Here is a 16,502-nt window from a genome sequence, read left to right on the forward strand (position 1 = left end):
AAGTACAGAGGTCTGCAGAAGTGGGGCAGATTAAATTGGTAACTTCCTGTTTAGTAAAAACTTGTGGGTCGTAAACAATTTGAAAATAATGTGCAACTTGCCCAAACATTTATGCAATTCCACAGTTTAAACAAATAGATATGGGAATGTATAAAAAATGTCTTTAAAAGAGTTTCAAAATAATACTGCATGTCGTATCAAACCTTAATACTTGTTTGTCACTGGCCAACATGTGGCTGAAGTACCAAGTATCTAAAACTGTGAAGGAGTGAAAGCTGGCATGCAGTGTCTGGTCAGGTTTGTGAAATTACTTGCGTAGTCTTTGACCAGGCAGTTCCTGATTTAAAGGTTTACTATGAAGGATTGTCAGTGAGGGTAAAAGCCAACGCCGGATTCACTCTCATTTAGCATTTTGACTTGCTTTGTTTAATTTTATTTTATTTGTTCTTATTTTTTAATTTGTTTTTATTTATTTATTTATTTTTATTTTATTTTTTCAGTGCTGTCAATCTTGCATGCCTGCTGCTTATGGTCAGGCACCTACCTTTTTTTAAAGCCCCATCCTCACCTGAGCGCTATGGGGGCACACACCTATGAACATCCTGAACACAAAAAATAAAAAGAAAATAGGAAATTACAGGCAGAGGGCAGAGAGGGATTTCTTCTGTATTACTTTTTGCATAGTATGTCTTTAAATGATATTTTCCGACATTTTAGATTTAGACAGATCTCTTGTATGTCTGCTTGTGTTTCGACAACATTTAATGTCAATGAACTTTGGCTTTTTGTTAAATGAAGAAGAAAATTTTGTAACTAAACATGTTACGTATATGTATTATAACAAACATTTCAAATGATATGCACCCTTAATATCACACATAACATTTACATGATCCGTTGATCATAAGGCCCAGCCACTGTCAGCAGGCATGATATGGGACATTAGCTAAGCGTTCATATACAGTTGAAATGAAGAAAGAAATGTAAAGTAGCACAGCAGCTCTACTTCAGTCAATAAACTTTTATGGACGTCAGGATTTTATGTTTACATATATACGCTCCAGTTCAAGGCATCAAGCAAAGAGCCTTAACTTATCTCCAGGAACATAAAGGACATCAGCAGCTATATGGTGACTCATAAATGCTTCAAGTGAAAGTTCTTAAAGAGTTTCTCTTGTTCTTCCTGAAGTGAGAGAAATCTCACATGGACAGCAGGTCACAGCTCCAAATGTGGCACCGTGAACACACTTCAAAAAACTGGCGTGTGTGTGTACGTGCGTGCGTGTGTGTACAGTAATCCAGCAGTGTTATAGATGATGTGAAAATTAATTTTGTTCCACCAGCTCTCACTGTGACTCTGTCTCTCTCTGAATGACTCAGAGGATCTGTAATCATGATCAACGTCACGCAGTTCTGTCAGCGTGTTCCTGACTGCTCAATTAGGAAAGACAAACAGGAAGTTGGTGTGGAGCAATCACTTATACAGCAGAACCTGGTCAATATATCAACACATGGCTGCATTTGCACACTTTAGTGGTGCTCTGGACATTTTGTAACAAATGCACACACCTAGTTTTTTTTTTTTGTTTTGTAAAGAACCATTTGCCACAAAAGTGCCCTAGATAGCCAGAATGACCATATTTGGGAAGATACGCATTGCTACTCCTCTACCCAGCATTGTTGTGGATCTCACTGCATCTCTTGGCAAGTCCTGCCCTCCTGTGCTATGATTGACTAGTGCTAGACCAGTTTTAGGAGGAATAATTATTTGCACATCACATAGGTGCAAGGCTAAAAAAACAAACAAAAAACAGCGCATACTGAAGAAAGAGGTAACTCCTGCACATTTACTCCATGCCACAAATCCTACTTGGCTCTTCATCAGGTCAAAGTGTTAGAAACGTTTAAACTACAACTGCATTTATACACAATGCACACCAATAGGCTGATGAGCTCTAGGATGGCATGTGTGGTTAACCATTTTGAGCTACTCCGAGTGGTATTGACAATAAACATTTCAAGAAAATACATAGGGAAAAAAATGCAGGCCATACTACAAAATGTTAAACATATAGCATAATTAATAAAGTGATATATTAAAATGCATCATCCCATCCCATTAAGTAAGAGGCAAAACACAAAAAATGTCAAATACAGGCACAGAAACTGGGTCTAAAACACTTCCCTAAAATATAGCCAGATCAAATTCCTATGAAGGAAAATATATGTAATATAAATATATGTCCATGTATATATATCCATACATGGATATGTACAGGGGCAGCCATTTTGGCCTGACGAAGATCCAAGACCCATGAACCTCTTTGCTCTAACCCTAACTGCCTCCAACTTTGATGTGTTAATGTGACGAGTACGAGCCAACACAGCTTTACAGCGCTATTTGGGGGGGCAACGTTAAGTCACGTGACTGCAGTGTAGTTTATGTATGACCAAACATTAGCTTTTCACTTCTGGCGATTGCATTTAGGCTTCAAAGATCATCAAATTGAAGTTGAATTGTGAAGATTATCTTGCTGAGCAAATTGCATACGTATCATAGAGCTTATTTTCTGCAATAACCCCAAATCCCATAGGCTTTTTGATGAAGGAACCAGGGCAACGCTAACTTCCACATCGGCCCACAGAGAAGCATCATCCCTGGAGCCTCACCTAACGCAAGCACACATGGAGACACACAGAAACAAAGACATGCTGTTACAGTTATTTGATAAAACATTTTGATAATAGATTAATCATTTGAGTCATTTCTAAATTGAAAAGGCGGAACATTTGTTGTTCATTGACAGTGCTCTCTTATTTGACCTCTAAATCTCTGTTATTCCAACAATTTTCTCAACCAGCTCACTAATTACAGGGTAGCATAGACCTCCTTTCTTCGCAGCTATGCCTGTAAACGGGATCCTCAAGGACCCAGTGTGTCCTGATCCTAACTAAGGGTCTCCAGCCTGCTGTGAACATTGTACCTCGAAAGGATGGCACCCTCTAAGCATTAATACCAAGTACCCAACTGTCGGGGCAGGCTTTTCTCGGTGCAGAGAAACAGTGGTTTTAGTCCAACAGTTCACTCCTGGTACGAAGGTTGTGACTGGAGATGAAGGTTGGATCGAGAATTAGCTGGTAAGTCAACAGCTCAGCGTTGCGGCTCAGTCCTGTCTGTGCCTCTTCAGTTCTGGCTATTTACCTGAACATAGTTGTCATGTGTGATTACATTTACTTGAGATATAAGCACTGGCGCATTTCTACCATGACACATCTGTGATCATAAATAACCTTTTGTGTGGTGGAGGGAAAAAGCCTTCCTCTCTAAAATACCTCTTTATTTAAAACAAAATGTCAGGCCGTGATGTGCTCGGGTGATTCAGTGGCCTGAGGTGTGAGCCGTGTGCACAGCGGACCTGGGACAAATATTATTAGCATGATTTTGGAGCTGTAGATCGTTATAGTAATCTGTGTAGGAGGCTGGTTTGAGGAACTATTAGTTTGCTGACCTTTGAATCTTTTATTAGCGTCTTTGGCCGTGTTAGCAATCTAATGGTTACATTTGGAAAGCAAAGTTGCATTTATAAGCAGTTATTGATATTTATTAAGACTTGTGGATTTTTTTTTTTTATCTTGCTGCCATACAGGTGATACAAACATAATTAAAAGCTTTGTATACAACATCCAAAGCATTCATAAAGCACCAAACAACTATTTGCTATTTAAAGATATAGTGGAGTAATGGCATACTGACCAGAAGTCACATTTATTCTGTGCGCACTCATACGGTTGTTACCGCTGATACTGGGATGGAACCTTGGTTAACACTGTTAGCTCTGCTGACACTGTTAGCACTGTTCGGTGCTAGCTAGTCCAAGTTTAAGCATCTGTTTAAATGTCAGGAAAATTAGTCATTGGGAGCATCCCTAGTGCAGACAACCTAAATTAGATTCAGACCATAGATGCACTCTGAATGTGGTGTACAGCCCCTTTAAGTTTCTAGTCTAGTGTGCTTCTCTGTGATCCAGCACTTAGGTCACTCAAGCTGACAAAGTTGTGATTCTTTTAAGTGATAAAAAAAATACGTCCCACTACAGGTTTGATGCCTGTGGCATCACAGACATGGCTTTCAACCAGTAGCACAGATTCGATCCTCCACTAACCATATTCTGTGAGATTTTGAACAGTCTTTTTTCCCTATGGAAACAGATCTGCCCGTAAAAACGAACAGAAAATGTGCAGCCTTCATGCCCACTCGCTTACACCCACACCGACATACGTCTGGCTCTTTTCCTCTCTAACACCTGCTAGCCGGCGCTCATCTCCATCTCACCTCCCCCTCTTGTCTGTGTTTGAATGCGATTCTTCTTCTGAGATGCAGAACTCAGCAAATGACAGTCCTTATCAGCAGAGTATTCCTCTGAACTCCTGGAAGATTAGTTTGGATTTATTTTTCGGCAGAAGCCTGTTTGACTTACATAACCGCTCAACTGGCTTTGATCAGCATTGCCCGTTAGAGTCTAGCAAATCCTACAGATGGGTCCTCCATGTCAAAGCAAAGGCATTTGTTTACATGCTGCCTGCGTCAGTGTGTGTATGTATCATGAGAGCCACTTCACAAATGACATTTTTTTTTCAACACTGTACGTGTGTGGTTGATGTCTGACACTGTCGCGTGTGTTTAATTTCATGCTTACGTGTATGACAGCGGGGCTGGGGTGTTTTTCAAAGGACTGTGATGTGAGCGGCAGGCTGTTTGTGTAATGTGCAGGCCAGCCAGCTCCACCTGACAGCGTTTGTGAATCAGTAAAAATTGCTCAGAAGGGATGGTTGGCAGTGAAATCCACAGAGCAGAGATAGAAATGTGGAGAGCATGTAGAGCTGCAAAGTGGAAAGGAGGTGGTGCGGGGACAGAGCCAGAGGAGAGCCGACGAGAGAAGCAAAGGGGAGTGCAGTTATGTAAAATAGCAAATCTCACGCTGACCTAACAGCCGGCCATGCAGAGATGTAGTGATGTAACCTGCGCAGACCCGCTGGCATACATCTCACGCTGTCTCTGGCTCTCACACATATACAGAGTGAGGCATGGTGACCCTTCAACTCAGTGTTTGTATTTGTAGTTTGCCTACTTCAATATGTTTGTCTAACAATCCTAATCTGTACGGATGTATTTGTGTGCATGTCATGTGTCATGACAGATGGTTGATTGTGGTGTGAAACCTCCATATGCTGATGTGCAGCCCCCCCCCCCCCCCCCCCCCCCATGTTTGCACACTGTTTCTTACAGTAACACACCCTCATTCACATTTCTTTATTGATTAAAATGGATGCACCCATTGTGAAATTCTGGATCGATCTTTGAAAATAACAATTTAGCTGATAGTCGATACATATGTTTTTGTGTTGTTGTTTTTGTTGTTTTAAAGTCATTTATCTCTTCATTACAATATCTTTGAAAGAGCACAAATTCAATCATGCACATTTATTTAACAACCTTTAATATAATGTGTTTATCCAAGTTTCCTGCCAAAAACTAAATGTTGATAATGTTATAATTTCAGTTTCAGCACCAGTTGTTAACAGCTAATGTTAACTAGCTCTCCTCCTCCTGCAGATTTTAACACAGATTGTTCACAACATGGCATGATCAGAGAAAAATAGTGTTCCCTGATGTGCCCATAGTGAATTTACTGAGTCCTTTAACCCCAAATGCATCCTGGGGAATTTTTTTTTTCTTTTTCATCCCAAACACGTCTTTTGTCCACTGGGCTATGAGACAGTTAGTTTTGAGGCCTGCTTTTTAGTCTCTGCAAAACTAGCATGAAACAACAGAAAAACATCAGCGGCTGCCATTGGTAAATGTCATCCTATTTGGCGATAGGCTAATGGCAGCAAAAAGGCAAATATCAGCTGACAAGGATGTTTGGCTGATAAATCGGTGCATCCCTATGATTTATCTGTCACTTATTTTCTCACCAATTGAAATCAATAAATGTGTCGAGTCTGAACAGTTTAAGAAAATAGAGAAAAATGCCCTGAGCTCAAAGAAACCTCTTCAGCAGTAGCAGTTTTCCAAGAGAAGTGCCTTTAACAATTAATTATCAGAATTTGATGACAATTAATTTTCTGTTAATGGGTAAATCGTTGATTAAGTAATTGTCTCAGTGATAGACACACACTTGTAGCTTCTAGTGTTGCAGAAAAAAAATAAAAAGGATTTATGAAAAATGCGTCCAGTCACCACAATCTGAGGAGATGCTACTTACACCTTGTAGGATGGGTAGCGTGTCACAATCATGTCCGGTTTGGAAAGACTTTAATGTTGTTTAATACTTCTTTTTTTGTTTGTTTGTTTGTTTGTTTGTTTTTTTAAAGGACATAAAATGTTGTTAAAATGTTTGCATCTCTGTGTTCCAGGATTACATCGATGCCCACCCTGAGACCATCGTCCTGGACCCCCTTCCAGCCATCCGTACTCTGCTGGATCGCTGCAAGTCCTACCAGCTCATCCACAGGCTAGAGAGCTGTATGCAAGGTAAGATGTTTCATGTAACTTGGTGATACTTGTGCACATCAGGCTTCCTCTGCCTGGCTCTCAATAACCGTCTTAACGTACTGTCCGCTTAATGACAGGCGGCACAAGTAGTCACTACATCAGTATGCCTTCAGCACCATTTGTTTCAGAAGAAATGCAGATTAACACACAGTTTATGTACACATATCTTAAACTAATGCAGACTAATACACAAGCCCATGAAGTTTATAATGTTAGAGAGGTGCTGACTCAGTTTTTATTGTCATTTTGGTAGCTACACCTTTTAGTGCTGTTGAATTATAACAGCGTGACACTTGAAGCACTACAAACTGTAGCCTCCAAAATGTCCTCAAAGCTAAATCAGTCCCAAAATCAACAAAAACTAAATGTTCAAAATGAATTAAAGTAAAATGAACAGCTGGACTGTTGTATCAGACTACATTTGTTTCAGCTAGGTGTACCTAATTAACTGGGAACTGAGTGGTTTTATGCTGTGTCATTTCACCGTGTGACCAGGCTCTTACTCTGTGTGTTGAGTCAATACACAACGTGTCACGGGGTCAAATTAAACAAACACCGTTAATGTCTCTGTTCCTCTCTGAGTCCTCATTATTACATAAAAGCAGAAGTTGTTTAAAATAACAAAGGAACTGTTGATTCCATGGACGCTGCTTTCTTCCTTATGCAACATGTCAAATGTTATTAAAAGGAGTCGTGGTGACTGTGGGTTCTCTGTCTTTCCTCTACACTTCTAGAGGGGGATACATGGATAACATGTGACGGCCCAGTCGCCTCTCACTGACTAATGTTACTCCACGCTTCCGAGCAGATGTTTAATGCTTGCCGGCAGGGTGCTAGGCTGATATCGTAGTTCTCTCTCCTCTCTTTCATTCGACACAGCACCTCTCCATTTCCTCCGCCTGAACCCATTTGGCTCTGTGTAGGTTTCTCACTGATGGATCCTTGCGTCCCGAGTCAGCCCGACACCTTCCCCTGTCACTGAGACCTTAAACTAATCAGCTGGAGACATATTTTGGCTGTAGGCAGACGGCAAGAGCGCATTCCCTACCCACTCACACTGTAAACACACCTGTGACTCTTCCACACTTCCTCTAACCCCATACATGGCAGGGAATGTAAACCTTTTAAGTATTACTTCACTGATCGTCTATGACTCCACAAGGGGCCGCAGTGTGGTGTCAGAGCAGAGGCGTTTCAGCATGTCGGCAATGTCATTAGTGTCTTAAAATAGAACCGCAAGAAGACGTCTTTTTATCCAAACAGACATGATGGCTGTTATGCAACAGAGTATAAGCTGCATCGCACTGTCTTACTGTTTCTATTAGGTTTAAAGAGGAAGATGGCTCACTGGCTGCATTTACATGCTTTTCCTTTCCTTTTTTTATTTACTCCTTCCATTAATGCAAGTGGTGTTCTCTGCTCACACTTAGGCCTGCATACCAAACTTCCCTGACAATTGTGGTTGGTTTAGACACAAACAAGGAGTGTAAGCCATTATAATCCCACACCACACCACTGTGATTGTAGGAAAAACAGCATGTGACAGAGAGTACTTTCTTCAGTCAGAGAAAAAAGGGTGACTGACTGGGAGAACTGGGTTAAGGTTAGAGAAAAAGCGGGATAGTGTGAGAGCATGGAGAGTCTACCTTGCTTTCTTAGGCACAGCCACTTCCTCCTCCTTATCAGCAGAGGCCATGGAGTCCTGGAGCAGCTGCCAAGGCAACCCTGTGCTAAAAGGCCACAGAGAGCCTGCCATGCTTCACAGTGTGCATTACTCAGAATAGTGCTCAATAGGAGGAAGCACTCGAGGTGCGTTAGTGCTTTCTCTGGAAACCTTATTTTATCACTTGAGTGGTCTCTCCATGTTAAATAGCCCCAGTCACAGTACATTTAGCTGTTATGCTCTGAATTGTTTAAATTGATATAAACATAAGTACAAGAATGATCTCAACTTAATGATATGTTTAATAGAAAGTAGCCAGACAGGGGCCACACGAGCGCTAATGGATCAGTGTCACTGATTCATAGTTGTGCTTATTGAAATTTTGGCGCTGCTTTGTTTCGGTTTTGTGTTTCCTATGTGAGCCAGAGCAAGGTAACTGTTTATGTTACTTAGTGGAATCCGCTGGTTCCTGTGTATGTTTGAGTTTTGATATCGTGGACTGTTTTTATAGACGGAAACCGTCGTCAAGTCAACTCTTCTATAAAACAAATCCTCTCCCAGTGTTTTAAGCTTATTCCTCTCCAGCTCAGGATAAAAGAATTCTCCCTGAATACAAGCAGATTCCTCGGGATCAAACTGAAACCTGTCTGGGTTTATTCGTATATTAGTCAGACTGTCTTGAGGTCCCTGTGCAAGCATTAATCCACGCCTCTGCTTGGACCAACAGAACAAGTGTCCCGTTTATGCAAGTGATCAATATTTAATCATAGTTGTAGCATGAGAAAGACAAACAGTGAGACACAACCCAAACACTCATCTCAGCCCAATGAGCCGAGCGGGCAGCCAGGATTGCCCAACTAGAGTAAAAGCCTGTCCGGTACATGATGGCGCTTTGTCCCAATTGTTAAATGATGAATATCTCATCAAAGCAGGATTCACCCATCTAATTTTTCCCTTTCAAAATAAATGACTCATAATTTTTATTGGAGCGTAAGCCTCTTAGAGCGTGATATTGAGAATTGCATTTCTCTCGGAGCTGTGTTTGGAGTTCAATTTAAAATATTGAAAATCCTGCAGCTTTGCCTCAGGAGGGGGATGCAGAGAGAGCAGCGAGAGAGGATGCTGGGGTTTCTAGGAAACAAGCTCTAAATAGCAACAGGCAAGTTCAGCGTTCCACCTAAACAGCTCCACACTTTATGAAGCTTAATGTAACTTGGCTCTCTGTCGTTCTCTGCATGTAATGCCTCAAACCAGACGGATCATATCGTCTGAATCTTAGGTGTTAAAGCAGGAATTTCTTCTCTGTTCATTCTCAGAAACACCAGTCGTTGCGTATAAGTTTGGAGTTTATTTATTTGCATGCATGAATATGATGTAACCGAGCGGACAGTTGGGGGGGGGGTTGCAGCGGATGTCCCGATGAGATAAAAGAAGAAGAGCAACAAAAAAAGCAGTGTAACTGGATAATGACATTTAAAAAGCATCTCCCGTAAACGTCGTCCTCGGCTCCACAGGGTCTGCTGTGAGCATGCAGTGTTTAGACAGAGCCAGAGATTGATCCTCCCCACCACCCCCTCCACCCCCCCTTATCCCTAAAGCGTCGACCAGAGCCAAGCATGCACGCTATTACAAACTTGGCCACACGCTCTTATCCACCATTCCTTGCTCTCTTTATTATAAATCTTGAAGTTGGAGCTTGCAATGTTTTCCGTTTGACAAGGTTTATATTCTTTTGATGGTTTTTTGTTTAACAAAATTTAGCGCCATCCGTCTTTGGGAACTCGGTGATGTAATGGGGATATTTTCCCCACCAGGCTTGTTTTCTGATGCAGCTATTCCTGTCCTGGTAAAATAACAGCAGTCCGATAAACGTGGCTGTGGCCAGTACACAGATGACTGATGGGTTACCCTCCAGGCTTCCTGCTCCAAAGAAGTGACTGGTTGCTGAGCCAACTCTAGAAGAGACCCAGCTGTACATGGAAAGGTTATAGTGCACAGAACAAGTATCTGCCTGTGAGAGAGAATAGGAGAATTGTGTTGTTCGTCCGTCATGTAACAGCAAAAAAAAGTGAAGCATTTAAACCATGCTAGATCAGATTGTGATGCTGATTTATTTTTTGGAGTGAAAATAAAAGTGTTCTTATTAGGAAATTAGTTCTGTACATGGTGGTCAAAGCACATGCTCGACTGCAGCGGAGCAATTAGCTGATGAGCACAACAACAAGGAGGTGGATTCTTGAAGGGTTGTTCCAGGTTATTTCTGTAGCTGTGTTCATCATTTCTATCAGTTGTGATAATATTTTACTCACCAAAGTCATTGACGAGATATCAAAACCTGCAAAATTGCTAGAATAAAAGTCGGACAGCTTCTAAACAAGCCACAGTCGAGCCAGATTATTTTAGACCAAAAAGATTGTACCTGAAATATCAGTAATAATCCTTCATCCATCTGATCCTGGATGTCGATCTGCAAACTTTGACACATGTTTGTGCAGTGGTTAGCACTGTTGCCTCACAGCAAGAGGGTTCCTGGTTTGACCCTAGTGCAGAGTTTGCATGTTCTCCCTGTGTCAGCGTGGGTTTTCTCCAAGTACTCCAGCTTCCTCCCACAGTCCAAAGACATGCAGGTTAATTGGTGACTCTAACTTGCCTGAGGTGTGGATGTGAGTGTGAATGATTGTCTGTTTCTATGTGTCAGCCCTGTGATAGTCTGGTGACCTGTTCCAGAGTGTACCCTGCCTCTCGCCCAATGTCAGCTGGGATAGGCTCCAGCCCCCATGACCCCCAACAGGATAAGTGGTTACAGAAAATGAATAAAGAGTTGCTGTGTAGTAGTATTATGGCAATACTGGAATTTCTACCTTAATTACAATACGTTGAAAAGTAACCTTAAACAAAAACCATGTTCAGAACCACGTGACGTCTTTTCTTTTCCTCATTAGTAGCAGAGAACAGCAGAATGACTGTAGTAGACATTAACAATAAGAGAGACACCTCTGTGTGTGTTGAAATCCACTAGCTTATTGCCGCAGCTCTACACTGTTCATACAGTAGTTCCTGCTGGTACTGGGATGGCGGCATCACAAAAGCGTAGCACCCACCTTCAGGTTCCCTCCTGGTTACCATCCTTAGCTCTGTCAGCACTGTTGCTGTTGTTAAGTGCTGTTTAAGGAGTTAGCGTTGTTAGCTGCTAGCTGCCGGCTCAGCCACATCCATGGTGACATATGTGTCCAGACACGCTCTAAATTTTGCATAGAGCCTCTTTAATGATATCTTCCAAGTCATTACACCATTGTGCAACCCTGTTACATAACTCTGGTCTACTGTATAAGCTTCCTCATGAGCTCCTGGAACCTGCTCTACAGCTTGATGTCACCAAAGAAGTTTCTCTGATAACCTTTGGGGCTTTTGAAAATCTCATGTTGCCTCATGCATCAGCTTTAATTGTGGGGTTTCCCAAAAGTTTCTGTGTGTGTCTGCACTATCTGGCTTCTGTGGGCGCTGTAGATGTCTGTGGGGCCCAGTGCACACCCAGAGTTCAACACTCAACACTGGAGTTAATGTAGGCAAATGAGATTCTCCTGACCTCAGCACTAGCGAGAGCAGAGAGCCCTGCCACTGCTGAGGCCCACAGCTCACAAAGGCCGGCGTGTTTCTATTGTGTTTTTGTCATTAGCAATTTGCCAGCTCTTGGTTTGGCCCCCCTCGCTGATTTCCTGTGGTGATATCTCCAACCAGCTGCTTTATCACCCCCCTGTACCTAATGTAGAGGGGAAATTACAGAAGGCAGAACTTTAATATAGATGCATCCTGAGCCCTGATATGGTGAAGTATGACGGAGCTGCAGGATGTTTGTTATTTTCAGTCTTATCGGAACTGACCGACTTGCAGCTCCAGGATGTGATGTAAAAATATGATGTAAACAAACATGATGTGATGTAAAAACACGGTGGAGATGGATTAGAAGGAGGCTGGCTGTTTTTCCTGGCCTCAGTTGTAATTAATTAAGGTACGGCTGAGGTTGTATAGTCTAACTGCCCCTGCTTTGTTTGCCGTTTGGGTGCCTTGTGAGCTATCAATCACGTCCATCAGTCAGGTGATGTATGTGATGACTCTGTAATGTCCTCAGCTGGTTTGACCTGTCTATAGTCCCTCTTGAGATTATGTGTCTTCCTGTATTTCAGCATTTTCCTCTGTGTGTGTGTGTGTGTGTGTGTGTGTGTGTGTGTGTTGTTTGGGAGGAGCAGAAGGGCCTGGCAGCTTTCTGCTTTATTTATTTGAACAGGAGTCATCTTCCCCCCCGGGTCTCAGATGGCCTCTGCTGAGTTTGTTGTCTAAACCTGTCTTAAGGATGACATATAAATATAATCTTTTTAGGCCAAATTAAATAAGGTGTGTCTGCATATGGGAGAGACTCATCTGCTGCCTGTGTGGAACAGGTGTTGAGCATTTTCACTCTGACTACAGTCGGATGTGCTGCCCCTAATCTTTTTCTAAGTAGGCTATGGATGATAGCAGAACGAATAGCCTCAAGTGCTGCTAATTCAGGGAAGAAAACTTTTAAAAGTTCGACATATCACTTCGGCTATCATCATTACTATGAGACAGTATGCAGGAACATTAATCATCATCTAGTAAAGCTGTTCACCAGAGAGTGATGACTGACAATAACCTGATTCTTAATGTTAGACTAAAACAAGATTTATTTCAAAGAACAACAGTGATAACTTTGCCAAATCAGTAACTGCATATTTTGTATGTAGGGATGGGAATTGATAAGATTTTATTGATAGCAATGCTGTTATCAGTTTTGCTTATCAGTCCGATTCTTCATTGATTGCCTTTTTGATTCCTGAGTAGTTGTCTGTGTGGAAAAAAAGTAGGCCTACACAGGCTTTCAGTGTCAACACAACTGTTTTGTTAGCTCTGAGTGTGAACACAGGGTAATGAGATGAAATACGAGAATATTTGTACAGCTTACATTTTCATTGAGGTTTTCTTAGTCAAAGTCAAAAACCTGCTAAGCCTCCCTCTCTCTGCTTGGTGTTATTGTTGTTATAACGCAGGATATTTACCCTTGGTACAGATGTGCTGCTCGGCTGGGAAGCAGTTGTACTTGTGTGTAGAGTGTCATATAAATGGCAATACTGGAAGATGAGAGAAATGTTTCAGAATATTGCCGTTCTTTCCACCGTTAATTGAGATGATCATTAGTAGCACTGTTATCGTCTTTCATCAAGAAATGCAGCCACACTTTGGACCGTTTCTTCCTCTTCACCATGACTCCATGTTGCAAGGTTCCAGTAGTGTAGGTAAATTAATTTGACGACATTGTTTTGTAATGAATAACTGACAGAAATGCATGAAGGAAGTGACAAAAGGAATCTGATAGACAGGACAATTAGGAACCAGTTCTCCTTATTTTTATGTATGGATCATAGTACAGGTTATGACCTTCCTTTTTCATGTCCACTAATGTAATTGTAATTATAAGTGTACATATGAATTAGCTGACTAACAGAAAATTGATCGATGACAATGATTTACTATATTTTATGTACAGAAATTGAATATTTTTAGGTTTTAGACTGTTGGTTGAGCAAAACAAGCAACTGGAAGATGTCACCTTTCGGCTCCGTGAGCCTCTCTTTATTTTATATACCAGGCAATTAGTTGATTTTAAAAATAATCAACAGAGTAGTTAATAAAGAAAATAAACACTGGTTGCAACCCTTGTGTTAGTCTTTCTCTTTCTAAAAGCTCACAAGCTAATATCTGACATTTATCCCAGTCATCATTTCTGGAAAACTGAAAATTTCCAGGACCTTTGGAGTTCAATTTTGTCAACCCTCTTTTACTTCTCTTTTTATTAGATGAGAGAATTTGCTCTCCTCCATTCATGGTCCTGAACTCGGAGTGCAGCCCAGATGTGCTGGAGCAGATCAAGAGGCAAGGACTCACATTCCCCTTCAGTAAGTGTCTTTTTAATACCTTAATATCCTCTAGATATTGAGGACTTAAATCTATACTCCATTTACTTTATTTGAACCTAACATTGTACTTTGAAATTTTGTCGCATAAACTAATTTCCTGTCTCACATTTCTACGTTCATGGTCAAAGTGTAAGGCCTTAATGTGAGACGTTTTATTCTCCTGCTGAAATGTCATTCCTGCTCCACAATATTTCACTAAGTGAGGTTACCGTGCTAAGTCATCTGTGTTTCCTTGCCCTTCTTTCTCCCTCAGTTTGCAAAACACGGGTGGCTCATGGAACCAACTCCCACGAGGTAAGAGGCCACAGGGCTCAGAGGTCACTCACGCCCTGCACAGTTTGCTTTGTGAGAGCAGTAACACTTGTCCTGTCACAGGACTGTCATTTAACTCAAGTCCAAACAACAGAATCAGATAAAGTGCTGTACCTCTTGTATCTTTGCGTGTCAGCTGAAATCAATACCCCTGTCAGGCTGACCAAATAGCCTTCATTCCTCCACAGCATGGACGTTAATTATTAACTATTTCACTGTTAATCAACATTAAGAATTTTGAGTGATTGATGTTATCAGTTAAACAATTAAAGTATATAGATTAAATATAATATAATGACGCTACTGGGGGAGATGAGACAGCAGACTTGAGTCGTATGCCACAGCCAGGGCAATGCCAACATGTTGCTCCTGTGAGACGACTACAGCGCCCCTCAACTTGCCAATGACTATAGGTAGAGGTGGACACCTACGTGAGAGCCAATTCCCCACTCATTATATACTGACGATTATCCTCTTTACTGGTGGAAAGGAGCAGCAAACTTTCGGTTGCTGCTGTTACACAGAACAGTCAGTTTAGTGTCTGCCTGGTTAGCATGAGCTTACGCAGCAGCAGCTAACATCCAAAACCGAGCCGTTAAACAGTCCTAACAAACTCACACTGACACTGATACAGCTGGACTCTGTGTTTAAACCTGTTGGGTAATGTTGGCTTTGTGATACCATTAACCCCGTCACCACATGATTCTCTATGTCCATGGCACGCAGCTCACCTTCCTGCAGTAATAGTTTTGTGATAAACAGAGATAAAGAGAGAGACAGCGGGGCAAGGAGGTGCTGAGCGAAGCAGTACGCTACATGCAGGTCTGCAATGAAATAAGATTTTACCCACTGTAAACCCCACCCTACTCCCAACTTGTTGGTTTGTGGTTAATGATCGGTTAACGAGGGTCGGCTATCAGTCACGAAAAAGACTCTAAATTAGCATTCCTACTCCACACTCACTGCATTCACTAAAGTTAGGATTTAAGTAGTGTTGTTGGTTTGAACAGCCATTTTGGTTGATTTTTTTTTTTTTATGTGTAGGCATGTCATTTACTGTGTGTCCTCCTGTCCACAGATGGCCATTATCTTCAGTGAAGAGGACCTGAATGACGTGAAGCCTCCCTGTGTGATCCAGAGCTTCATCAACCACAACGCAGTGCTCTACAAGGTGTTCGTGGTGGGAGACTCCTACACTGTGGTGGAGAGACCTTCACTGAAGAACTTCCCCGCTGGGCCGGCAGGTGAGGAGACAGACAGACAGGCAGAGGGGTCAGAGAGAGACAGGCGGGGAAGTCCAAGGGCTGCTAACAGCCACACTGGCCACACTGTATAAGTTGCATGGCTTTTCCAAATAAGCCAATAAAAGGGCTCATAAAATGGCTTTATAGTCCCTGTGATTGGACCCATTCACCCTTTTAAGGGATGCAGCAGAGTGCAATTCAGTTTCACCCTGTTGGTACATGCTGTTAAAAACAAACAAGAGCAGTGGTGTTTTTCTCCATAAACATGACAGAAGCCTTACCCATGATGCAACTTTGAATACAGGGTTGTCCCCTGGCACAGATGACTCCAGTATTTGCATGCAGATACAGTAGAGGCCCTCATGCAAAGCAGTGTCACCATCAGCGTAGTAGTCTGCTTTGTGTAACGGTGCACAGAGAACAGTTGCTTTCAGCCTGGAATGCTGAGTGGTGCGGCAGGAAAGCACGACCCTTGTCAAACACATAAAGCAACATAGCACAGTGTTACATCTGCACAGCGTTTAGATCGCTGCGCTCTGCAGCCTGGAGCTATGCATCGCGTTTTGTGAGTGGAGGGAAACGCCGGATGAAAGAGTGAGGTATGAAGATAAAGAGAGGTAGGGGTTAGTGCTCGGAAAGAACTTAAAAATAACTGCGTGAGAGATGTTCTGTCCCATCCAGTCTTCCTCCTCATGCTTCTGTCGACTTAAACTGGTGCTTGCTCGTCCAGTCTG

The 16,502-nt window shown here is 42.0% G+C and overlaps 1 protein-coding gene across 1 annotated transcript in view; it reads left to right on the forward strand.

Moving 5' to 3' along the window:
- Positions 1-16,502, forward strand: part of LOC117267012 (inositol-tetrakisphosphate 1-kinase) — a 41,163-nt gene that overhangs the window by 19,326 nt on the left and 5,335 nt on the right. Inside the window, exons 5-8 of the mRNA XM_033642574.2 lie at positions 6,418-6,535; positions 14,093-14,191; positions 14,466-14,506; positions 15,603-15,768. Of these exons, the coding sequence (XP_033498465.1) occupies positions 6,418-6,535; positions 14,093-14,191; positions 14,466-14,506; positions 15,603-15,768 (424 nt within the window). The remainder of the gene's footprint in view (positions 1-6,417; positions 6,536-14,092; positions 14,192-14,465; positions 14,507-15,602; positions 15,769-16,502) is intronic.

This window comes from Epinephelus lanceolatus, chromosome 15 (genome assembly GCF_041903045.1).
Source record: "Epinephelus lanceolatus isolate andai-2023 chromosome 15, ASM4190304v1, whole genome shotgun sequence".
NCBI lineage: Eukaryota > Metazoa > Chordata > Actinopteri > Perciformes > Serranidae > Epinephelus > Epinephelus lanceolatus.